The sequence below is a fragment of the Miniopterus schreibersii genome, assembly GCF_964146895.1.
Source record: "Miniopterus schreibersii genome assembly, chromosome: 5".
NCBI lineage: Eukaryota > Metazoa > Chordata > Mammalia > Chiroptera > Miniopteridae > Miniopterus > Miniopterus schreibersii.
In genome coordinates, this window is record NC_138106.1 from 35654227 (window position 1) to 35665842 (window position 11616).

Below are 11616 nucleotides of genomic sequence, written 5' to 3' on the forward strand. Positions count from 1 at the left end.
TGTGATTCATTTAACTTGTGGGTAATTCCATATAGTGACTAATGGTCCTAAATTTTGATCATATTATAGCCACTTTCTATAGTAAGAACCTTCCTGTAATAGGAGAAGAAACCGAGCTCTTCAAATACCAACGTATATTCTATCTTAACACTCATTTCCCCATGCAAAATTAGCACTTCCACACAGAGCAGGCGTTAGGCAAAAGGGAGCTTATTTTATGTTTCCTTTTATTGACTGTGTTAAAGCATGTCTTATTTTTACTTTTCAGCTTGCTACCAAATCTCTTAGCTTCAACAGTTAATTTTTTTTTTTTTTTTTTTTTATGTATTTGGTAAAACAGGAAAACTGTGGTATGTCTGTGTGTAATGGTAAAATATATATCCTGGGTGGAAGACGGGAAAATGGAGAAGCCACAGACACTATTCTCTGTTATGATCCTGCAACAAGCATCATCACAGGGGTAGCTGCAATGCCCAGGCCAGTGTCCTATCATGGCTGTGTGACTATCCATAGATACAATGAGAAATGCTTTAAGCTCTAAAGCCAGGATACTTCACCCAAGAATCCACACCGATCCAAGATGAGAGGTTTTAAAAGCTCCAGAGTGGGAACTTGGCCTATCTCCTTTGTGCCATATGCACAAGAAGTAAAAATAATAATTGTGGTGCCTTTCTCCCCAAAAAATCAATCTTTCAAACTGTAATAAAGCCTTTCCTATAATTGGAAAACAAACGGGGTTTGGGTTGTTGTTGAAGGTAATAGTGGTATTGCTTGGGCTTTGAAAATGTACCTTTGTAAATATTTGTGAGAAACCTATGTGGAATAGGAAATAATGTCTGTCTGTATACCTTTTAGGCGTTTGTAAATGGTCTCTTCATTTATATATGTTTATCTGCAAGACTGTATATTCCTTATTTTGTCATATATAGAGATAGAAAATTGCACAACTTCAGGCTTCATTTAGGTTGAATCACATAATGCTTAGAACACATTCTAAGAAGGAAAAATCAGTTTTAAAAATCTGTGTCACTAAAAATATATACAAACTGATTAATTTTATTCAAAGGTGTTTTTTTCTGTAATTGATCAAAATATGACAGCAATTTGAGTAAAATACTGAATTATTACTTCATGCTTAGAATTGCTGTCTTATATTAAACATATTTTTGAGAGGAGGTTGGGTTGGAGATAGAAAAGCAGATGCCATTAAAATGACAGGTTAATTCCTAAGAAAAAATTATTTAGGATCCATTGAAGGGAAAATGACTCACTGTGGCTCTCAAAGTATTTACGTATCATCTCTAAAGCCTCTAAGGAAGTACCTTCTTGTGAACCTGGCAAAGGAGTTGAAATCCATTTTGCAATATTATCTTGTGAAAAGCAGGGACAGATTTTCTCCCTAGCTCAGTAGGGTTTGACCTCATTAATATGGTGCTTTGGGTGAGGACCTCCTCCCTGGTTATCCTACTTTCATGTGAACAGCTAAAAGTCCTGGGAGTCTCTACTGTTAAGTTGCCTTTAAAGGGTAAACCAGGGACCACCTAGCTCAGTGGGTCCATTTTTCTTTTAAAATTAACTGTCTGAATAAACTAATGGCAATAGTTGCAGTCTTCTAAGAGAAATCTTTCACTTGGTACAATTGTGTAAACTATTGGTCAACATTCTCAAGCTTCTATACAACAGATTGCCCTTGTGTAGGTTTTTCAACTCCAATTTATAAAGCTTATGAGTTTTCATAGATGAATTTAAAATTTCTTTCTAAGGCAAATGGAGTAGCAGGAACTACAGCATAAGTGACTATTGTCATTTCTGGGTGTATTGATATAATTTACATTTTAGGGATGTTCCAGGTAGCCTGCTATGTTTCAACTTTCCAGCCACTGTTGTCATCTTACATTATAATTAATATGCTCCTTGTCATAGGAGAGATGATGCAAATATGTGATTGAAGTGTTACCACATTTCGGTTAAAACCAAGATAGTAATAAATAACAGCAGTAAACTATTTTTTTGTCCTAGAATAACAGAGATTTCAAATAAACTATATGGCATCAACTTAAATGCTTAGCTGGAATCTGAATTCTGAGGAAAACGCTAAAAAACTTTTAAACTTTTAGGGAATTTTTACTTTTCAAATCATAATTTTTAATGATATATACCTTGTGATAATTATCAGAGCAGTTCAGAAAACAATTTTCTGTCATTTTAATTGAAAGACAGTTGTATGTACTATTAGGATACTTGTTTTAATTTTTGAGTAAACATCAACTTTTACATTACACCCTTTGTGTAGATAGTGGAACCTATTTAGTTCAGAAATTCTTTCAGTAGATGAGATAATGTATGAGAAAAGTGTAAATGCTGAGGATTATAGAGGATACTTGTTACTTCATGTTTATTTATAAGATCATACCCATTCATAGATACAGACATTTCACATAAAAAAATATTTTCTCAAGGTAACTTGTATTTTGGTACTTTTGTCTGTTGTAAAAGTAGATTAACTATTGTACTGTGTTATTCATTTATTTTTAATATCCATATGTTCACTGTAGTAATTTGAAATGCAGTTCAATAGAACAGAATATGTTTAAACATAGACCTCATACCAATATTGTTTAATTTTTTTTCTCTACATAATTTAAAACTACATCAATTAAGTAGGTCACCAAGAACTTAGTTTGAATACTAGAAAATTAAAAAACTATTTTTAAAGTTACCCAAATGATATTTTAATATCCTTTAATTACTTATCTTCCTTTACTGATTCTTGGTAAATAATGGTGTTACCATTGATAAAACAGAAAAGAATTTTAGGATATAATAAGTATATCAAAATGGATATGTCAGCCAAATTGGTCAGATTATTTTCATACTGTCATCACATAGCTGACAGATTTTCTTTGGATAGGTAATGCTCCTATAAGCCTTTGAGTTAATGTATATGTATATATATGTGTATGTATGTAGATAGTAGATAGTATGGTCATGTACACACATATAAACAAACACCAAGATTTGTATCAGTTTGTAATGATCAGAATAAAAGCACATAAGTTAAAAATTAACTGACCTTCTTAAGTTCGATTTCAGAAGATTTTTTATTTGGGCATTTCTAGAACACTTTTTTACATCTGAAAGTACATGATGAGCATTAGCATGATGACTTGTATACAGTCAGAATCTATATAATACATATGGTTTTACAAGGTCAGAGAATAAATTGGCGGTGGAGATGCGTTTGCCAAACCCACTCAGTGGGAAAGGGATTGAAGGACATGTTTTGTGGATCAATAGAAAAGTAGTTTATTTTCTCATGAAATTGAATCCTCTCCCGTGTGTTCTTAGATGAGAGTAAATGACAGAGTGGTCTGGTTTTTACCACAGGAGACCTTCCTTTCCTACCCCACTCTTCCCACTAACTTGACCACACTCGAATGAAATGGCAGCCTATTGGATTTTAAGTAAACTTTTTTCCCCCTAGATGACTGAAATGTAGGTATTCACTCCATTTAAACCAGGTGTTAAGAAAAATGATGTAAATACTCAGGGAGGGTATTAAGTTATCATTTTTCTTATTTGGGAGTTTAAAGTGCCATAACTAAATAACCTTCAGTTCATGATTCTGGAGTAAATTGAATTGGGTCAAGGGGCTTCACACATGGCAGGGGTTGAACATTCATTCTTTTATATTTGGGAAGATGAAAATGTTTCGCGGACTGATACACATTTTCTCTTAGTGAATATGGATTGTTTATTATCTCTACTGTCAAATACTCTTTTTGAAACTCAGGAAAGACAAAGGTTCAATTATATTACTTTTGTCAGTATGCAAACCAGGTGTGTTTTGTTTTTTTTCCTGTTGTCTGGATATGGCAATAGATTTTTTTTTTTTACTTGCTGTGAGAACCCATACATGAAAAGAGAGGGGTCGAGTTGTTTGTGTGTGCCTGTTGTGTCTTGAGATATATATGTGGAAAAGACATCTACTCCAGACTGTATTTTCAAAGAGGAAAGATTGCTATTTATGTGGTGCCACGTGATAATGTCTATTAAAGGCTTCCTATGGACTGCCTTTATTTTAGTAAACTCAAGACACCAGTTAACCTCAACATAATTTTGGCCTTATTAGAACTTGTGCATTATATTGAAAGCCAGGTTTACATCACCTCACCCCATTATTCTTTTTAGTTAAGTAAATATATTCACCATATCATGTAACCAGATTGGGGCAATTTGGTTGACCTTTAAGGCAGTAGGTTTGACTAGCTAGCTGTACTTACTGTCAGATCTAATGCTAGGCACCAGAAACCACTTGAGCCAGGAGTGTGAATTGAGAACTCCAGAGACATTTTCAACGTACTTCAAACATTTTTAAATGTTTTATATGAATGTTTTACATATGTGTGATTGCCTAGATATTAAATTTACTTAGTGCTAAAGATGTTCATCATAAATAATTTTTTTAAAACAGCAGTAGTCGTAACTTATTTTACATATTGTTCCAAAGAAAAGAATTTTACTGTTTTAAAAATAACTGCATCTGAATTTGTGCCTTAAGTTCTCCAGTGCTATTTCACCTTTTTTTCAATCTAAATAAAGCTTAGAAAAGTTTCATATTTGTTTCCTATAGAATGAATAAATCTCTTAAAAATTGTTTTCATTTCAGCCCTTCTTAAATTTTTTAATTAGCACCAACTGCGGTTGCTTGGCCGAATGAGAATGCTAAGAAAGGTTGTTGGGTGTTTGGAGTTTTATTATTATATTTTTTGGTTTGTTTGGGGTTTTTTGTTGTTGTTTTGACACCAAGGTGCTTTTTAAGATATTTAGAAAAAACATCCATCTTACATTGATTAATAAGCCCTTGTAAACATCCTTTACAATATCTACATCTAATGTCAAAAAACTAAATCTTATTTTTATTCCATTATGTACTTTTTTTTTTCCCCTCTACTGATTTTTTCAGTTAACTTTCTTGGAAAAGTTCTTACTCTTCCCTTTCCCATCACCCCTCCCATGGTTTCTTTATTTAAATTTTTGTTGAGAGTTTCTGGAGCTATCTGAGACAACACAATTACAGAGTTGAACAAAAGTATAATATGCTTTAGAACTTGTACAGACCTATGGCAGACAAATGCCATTTGCCTTCAGTTAGAGGCTCTAGAGTCTTCACAGTGGAAAGAGAAAAAAAAGGCTTTGTATTTCTTTGTTCTCAATTCAATTGTAGCACATTAATACTTACATGTTCTGTTTAAATATACTTTGTGCATAGTATTTTTTAAAAGTTGTATCTAATAAAATGTCTTTTAACCATTATTACTTGACTGTATGGTTGTATTAAATTTTGTTTACCAAAAATTTGTTACTATTTTTTATTTGAAATATATCCAAGTGATTGTGGGGAAATGGGATGGGGAAAACACATATTAATACATGTGTGATTTACTGGTATGTTCCTAAAGTAACTAGAAGAATTGCTTATACTTGGAAAACCATGGACAGTAGGTAAAGAATAAGAGCCTCTTGAACTTTTAATATTCTCTTTTAGCCCGGCTGGTGTTGCTCAGTGTTTGAGCGTCTGTCTGTGAACCAGGAGGTCACCGTCCGTTCAATTTCCGGTCAGGGCACATGCCTGGGTTTCGGGCTCAATCCCCAGTAGGGGGCATGCAGGAGGCAGCTGATCAGTGACTCTCGTCATTAATGTTTCTATCTCTCCCTCTCCCTTCCTCTCTGAAATCAATAAAAACACACTAAATTTTTTTTTTAATTCTCTTTTAAAAATCACTTATACTCGCCCTGGCCAGGTAGCTCAGTTAGTTAGAGCATCAACCTCATACAACCCCTACTGGGGATTGAGCCCACAAGCCGGGCATGCACCCTGACCTGGGATCAAACAGGTGACTTCTCAATGCACAAGACAATGCTAACCAACAGAGCCACACCGGCCAGGCTAAACCCAGCTTTCTAAAAAGTCCTAGTTACACTTAGACTAGGCTTAGTGGCAACATAATGTGAAAATAGGTTTTGCCCTGGCCAGCTGGCTCAGTTGGTTAGAGCATTATCCTGATGCTCAAAGACTGCAGGTTCCGTTCCCGGTCAGGGCGAATACAAGAGTCAGCCAATGAGTGCATGGCTGGGTAGAGCAACAAATCAATGTTTCTGTTTCTCCCTCCCTCTCTCTCTAAAATCAATAAATAAATTTTAAAAAAAGAAAATGGGTTTTGAACTCAACTGTGTTCAAGTGCCAACTTTAACATTTACTACCTGTATGTCTTTGGTCAAGATATTTAACCTTTCTGCCCTGGCTGATACGGCTCGCTTGGTTGAACGTGGTCCCGCGCACCGAAAGGTTGCCGGTTCAGTTCCTGGTCAGGGCACATCCTCAGGCTGTGGGCTCTGTCCCCAGGAGGGGATGACGTGAGGAGGCAGCCAATCAGTGTTTCTCTCTCTCCTCCCTTCCTCTCTAAAAACTTTTTTTTAAAATATAGTTAGCCTTTCTGAGCTTCAGTTTTCCCTCTTCCCACTTAGGCTTGTTGTGAGGATAAAATTAAAATGTGAATGCACTTAGCTCAGTACTTGGTACTGGTGCTTAATCAGGATTATAGTCATTAACAGCTTAAGTATTTCATTCATTCATTCATTTGGCAAACATGGGAACTCTTAATGGGATCAGGTAGAATGTTTCCCAATGGGTTTGCAATAACGAATGTGACAGTCCCTGTGCTCATAGACTGACAGGAGAAGCAGACCTGTGAACAGAAAATTCTATGTAGTGTGACAGGAAGTTCTGGGCATTCCAGGCACTAAGAACTGTGTAAATGAGAATAAAGAATCACCCCTTTTAGAGTAAAGAGATTTTGTGGTCTCTTTCCAATTGTTGCTAAGCAGTGGGCAAGGTGCTGTGGAATTAATACATCAATCTTTCTGTCAAGTGAGGAAATACATACAACAGGGAAGGGCTGCTTGCTAAGACCTGGAAAGCACATTACACTAATTTCTCAGTTTGTTGCCTTTTCCACCTGTCAACTTGTGGTTTCCTAATTCCTACCATTCACAGTGTTTATTAGCAAATTTAACATCTGACTCAGCACTTCAAAATGCCAAAACTCAAAACATCAGGGTTTGGAGTAAAGAAAGGTTTATTGAAGGAGACCAGCCAAGAAGAAGGGAGATTTAGTGGTGCCTCAGATCCATCTTGCTCACTGGACTAGGTTAAGGGTTTTTAAACGATTGGGGGAACGGGTATGCAGAAGTGCTGGGGGGCAAGTTTTAATTGGAGGGCCTTGGAACTTGGCTATTTATGGTAAAGGGGTGTTAACACTGGATTTTCCTGGACAACAGACCCTTGGCTTCCAAAAGGGTTCTGGTGGTCAAGTTCTGGTTATGTCCTGGTCCTTTGATTCCAAAGGGGGCTGGGGGGAAGGACGCATGAAACTTTGCGTCAAAGTTCAGCTGGAGGTCAAAGTTCTCTTGTCTGTGTATGCCCTGGCTGCAGGACTTACAGTGTTGGTCTGCTGACTCTGAGATGCAACTCAGTATCTCATTAAACAGGATAGAACCATTTTGAGCTGGTTCCAAATTACAATTTCTGCCATTATTCTGTGTCATTTTAGCATATAGGACTCATCCCTTTGCTCTAGCCTCCTATTATTTTGACCTTCAGTCAACAAACTTTCACCCCAGTTCACTCCAATAACACACAAGGCAAAGCCTTGAATTGCTCTTCCTATGAAACCTCAAACTCTAGCGCCTTTCTGTCTTTTGCCACAGCCTTCCTTCCCTTCCATCTCTCATTCCATGATTTTCCTTGTGATCTTATCCAGATCTCCAATCTAACATCTCTTTATACAGGCCCCTGGATAACCCAATATCCCTTCCAGCCTACATTCCATAATTCTAATATTCCAACCACCCTCACCAGCAGGCAAAACTTCCTCACCCTTTCGATCTCTCATTTCATTTACTCTCCTGCTGCTGACATGTGTCTCAGCCCAACTGTTGGCCGCCTCTGCTCTTACTCCCAAGCTGTTGAGCACTGGTAGAGAAAAGCAATTAGCTGTAAATTGATACATCAAAATTTTTGTGATCTCCAGCCTCAATAGGGCAAGATATTCTTGGCAAACCTTCAACGTGTATCTACTCTCCTTTTCCCTTTCTCCATAACAGCTCACGCATCATGCCCCTGGAGCACTCCTCTGTCTTTTGTTTTCAGCAGTGGATCTTGCCTTCTCCTTCAAAGACTTAAAGGACATGAGGTAGAAACTCTCTCAACATCTTGTCCTCCTGTACTTATTTCCGATCCTCTCTCTCCATGACTTAGGTGCCCCTTCTCCATCTAAACTCTAAATCCCCCTCATTTGGCATCTTAGGGACTTCCCTCTGTCTCCCTCTCTGATTGTCAGCCTCGCTCTATGAACGTTTTCCCATTGCCTCTCCCATCTTTAAAATACTTTCTGTGCCCTAGGTTTCCTTCTAACTCCACCCACTTTTTAAAAGGTCTCTCTTTTGCCTCACTTCTTAATACACTGCAGTCTGGCTCACACACTTACACTGCTACAGAAATCACCCTTTCCAAGAGCACCAGTTACATCTCTGTTGTTAAATCCCAAATTCTTATCTTATCTCCCTCCAAATTTTGATACTCTTGATTATATTTTTCCTATCTTGGCTATCATCACACTTTTCCTTTCACTTCCCTTTTATGGGCTCTTCCTCATTCCTAAATCCGCAGTCATCAGGCTTTCTTCTTACCCTGCAGATAATTATCCTGGGTAACTTTATCCGCTTCCATGGCTCCAGTTATGACTGTATTTGATGACTCCTAAATAAGTCAAGACACTTGATACACACAACAATGATCTTTAAGCAGAAATAATCTGGATAGGACATCCATGTCCATCCACCATAACTACCAATGAATTTATCTTTACCTTGTTTACTCCTTGATTGAAATCCCTGGTGGAAACAAATCAATTGATTGACACTCTAGTTCATATATCTGACTGGCTGCTAAGGGTCAGGGAGAGAAATCTGAATTTTTTAGGAAGAGGAAGGCTTTGCTTCTTGCCAAAATAAATACAATATGAAATTCCCCAAACCTTGAGTGGGTAGGGGATGGGGAGGAGTGCTTCATGGGCTTACCCATCTCTGTGCCTTGGCTTCCTTCTGCAAGGAATTCCTGGCCTCTAGCTGTCTCCCACAGTCTCTGAGAGAGCTAGGATTCCTTTCCTCAGGGCAGCTTTTGTAAACATCCTCTTTCCACCCGTTTGAGTTAGATAAACTCTTATGTACTCCCATTACCCACTTCATATACCTCTGTCAGCCGTCTTTTCTGTTTGCTTGACTCTTTACCTCCCTCTCCCAGATTATGGACTCTTCAAAGTCAGGTGAGGTCCAAGAATCTCTAGCCCAGAATCCAGTTCAGGGGAAAGGATCAGCTGGGGTAAGATGCCTTAGTGGATAGTTTTGGAAAGCTCAAGGTCACTGGAGAGGGAAAGGAGACAGAAAATGGCTAGAAAGTAAAGTGCCAATGACAAATGGCCTATTTCGAATTTGCCTAGAACTGAAAAGTCTCATCAATATTTGTTAAATCTTATTTTTAATTATTTCCTGTCATCTTACATAACTGATAGTGACTTTCCTTGACCTCATCATTAGGTTTTGGGTTTCTGTCTAAATTTAGGTTCAGTAGCAACCCTTTCCTTGCTTCTGGTCCAGCTCATATGCTACCTTATCTATGAAGCCTCTCCTGATTCCCCAAATGGATTTATTTTTCATTCCTTGAGGGCAAGGACCAAGTCTGCCTTTTTATCCTAACTCTATCCCCAGCCCTGGCAAAATGCCTGGCACAGAGTAGGTAATGAATATTTATTTGACTGATATCACTATGGGAAGAAGAGGTATGTTGGGAAAAAGGGAGGAATTATAAAGCCTCCAAAGTCCTTTAGTGATTCCTGGTTTGGTTCACAGCTACTGCCTCTCTTGTTATCCTATGTGGACATCCTAAGGGATTGCTATCCAATCTTTTTATTTTTTATTTTTTTAAACTTTATTGTATCGGCGTGGCTCAGCAGTTGAGCATCAACCTAGGATCCAGGAGATCATGGTTTGATTCCCAGTCAGGGCACATGCCCAGGTTGTGGGCTTGATCCCCTCAGATAACTGAGTGCAAGGTGAAACTGCTAACCAAAATATGTAAGAAAGGAGGAAAAGTAAGCTTTAAGTGAAAAATATGGGTTTAATGGTGGATTGGCTGAATTTGCTTCAGAGCAATACAAGGGGAAATGACTTAAAAGCACTTGAAAATAATGGTCCAGATTCAGGATGGAGGTCCAAATTTAATAGTCTAGATTTGGAACTCATTGGTATATAAGGACAGTCAAAGCTGTGTACAAGGAGAAAATTATTCAAGAAATGAGAGCAAACCAAGGACAGAGGACATAGAAACTTCAGTCTTTGGGCATAGGCAGAGAAAGAGGAGCCTGGAACAGAGACTGAGAAAGAACTCTCAGAGGAGTTGAGGAAATTAAGGAAAGAGACACACGGAAGAAATCTCCTGTGTCATACAGGAACGTACTTGTCTGCAAATAACAGAAAGCCTGAACGCAAGTTACTTAAACAAATGAATGATATTTTTCTTACACAGCGAGCTGGCAGTCTAGGCCTGGTCCCAAGGCTCGATACTGTCTTTAAAGACCCAGGCTCCTACTTCCTTCCTGCCCCACCATTCTTAACATGTTCCCTCGTAATCTCATGGTCGAAGGATGGCTGCAGGATGGCTGCTGAACTTCAGGCATCACATCCAAACTCAAGGTAGGAAGAAGGGGACAGAGGGACAAAGGCAGGACTGGCTACCACCCTCCACCTTCACTGGGAGTCTCTCTTTTTATTCACTGAACTTGAGGTTTTCTTTTCTTGGCTAGAACTGAGCCACATGGTCACTCCTGGCTACAAGGGAGGGTAGGAAATTGAGTGTTTACTTTCCAGTTTCTATAGAAGGCGGGGAGGAAGGGTTGGGAATGATGTGAAGTCTGCCAAACTGCTGCGTATGCCATGTCTAAAAGGAAAGTTGTAAGAAGAAATATGGGGTAACGAAAGCAGGAGAGGAGAGGCACAGCTTCTTATCACTATGTTGTTGCAGAAATAAATCCTTTAGCCCTAGCTGGGTAGCTCAGGTGGTTGGAGTGCCATCCCCATGTGCCAGGGTTGCAGGTTTGATCCCAGTTGGAGCACATGCAGGAGTCAACCAATGAGTGCAACGAAAGGCAGATTGATGTTTCTCTTTCTCTCCCTTCCTCTCTCTAAAAATCAATTAAAAATAATTACAAATAAATAAATCCTTTATACAAAATATAAATGTCAACAATGTACATGCAGTTTACAATTAAGGGTAAAAAATAAAAAAGTTTTCCAGCTATCATACCCCTTATTATTATTTGTTTTGTTTTTTTTTTACTTTAAAACAGACTGCCTGCATTCGGGGCCATGAAGACCTAAAGTCATTCTATACAGAAACTCAACTCAAATTCTCCACTTGGTCTTTATCTACAATGAATAGAATATAAGCAGCAGGGAAAATTCCCTGATCAAAAGTTTCCCCTCCTTTTGTTCCTTTTC

General features: G+C 38.1%; 1 protein-coding gene across 6 annotated transcripts in view; it reads left to right on the plus strand.

Annotated features, from left to right (window-relative positions):
* Nucleotides 1–11616, plus strand: part of KLHL24 (kelch like family member 24) — a 43114-nt gene extending 31498 nt beyond the window's left edge. For 5 of the 6 annotated variants that reach the window (XM_081138706.1, XM_081138705.1, XM_081138707.1 and 2 more), the window contains one exon: nucleotides 341–5316. In XM_081138706.1, coding sequence (XP_080994832.1) covers nucleotides 341–541 — 201 coding nt within the window. In that variant the 3' untranslated portion in view covers nucleotides 542–5316. Of the gene's footprint in view, nucleotides 1–340; nucleotides 5317–11465 lie in introns of those variants that run through there. The other variant, XM_081138710.1, reaches the window with a different exon arrangement.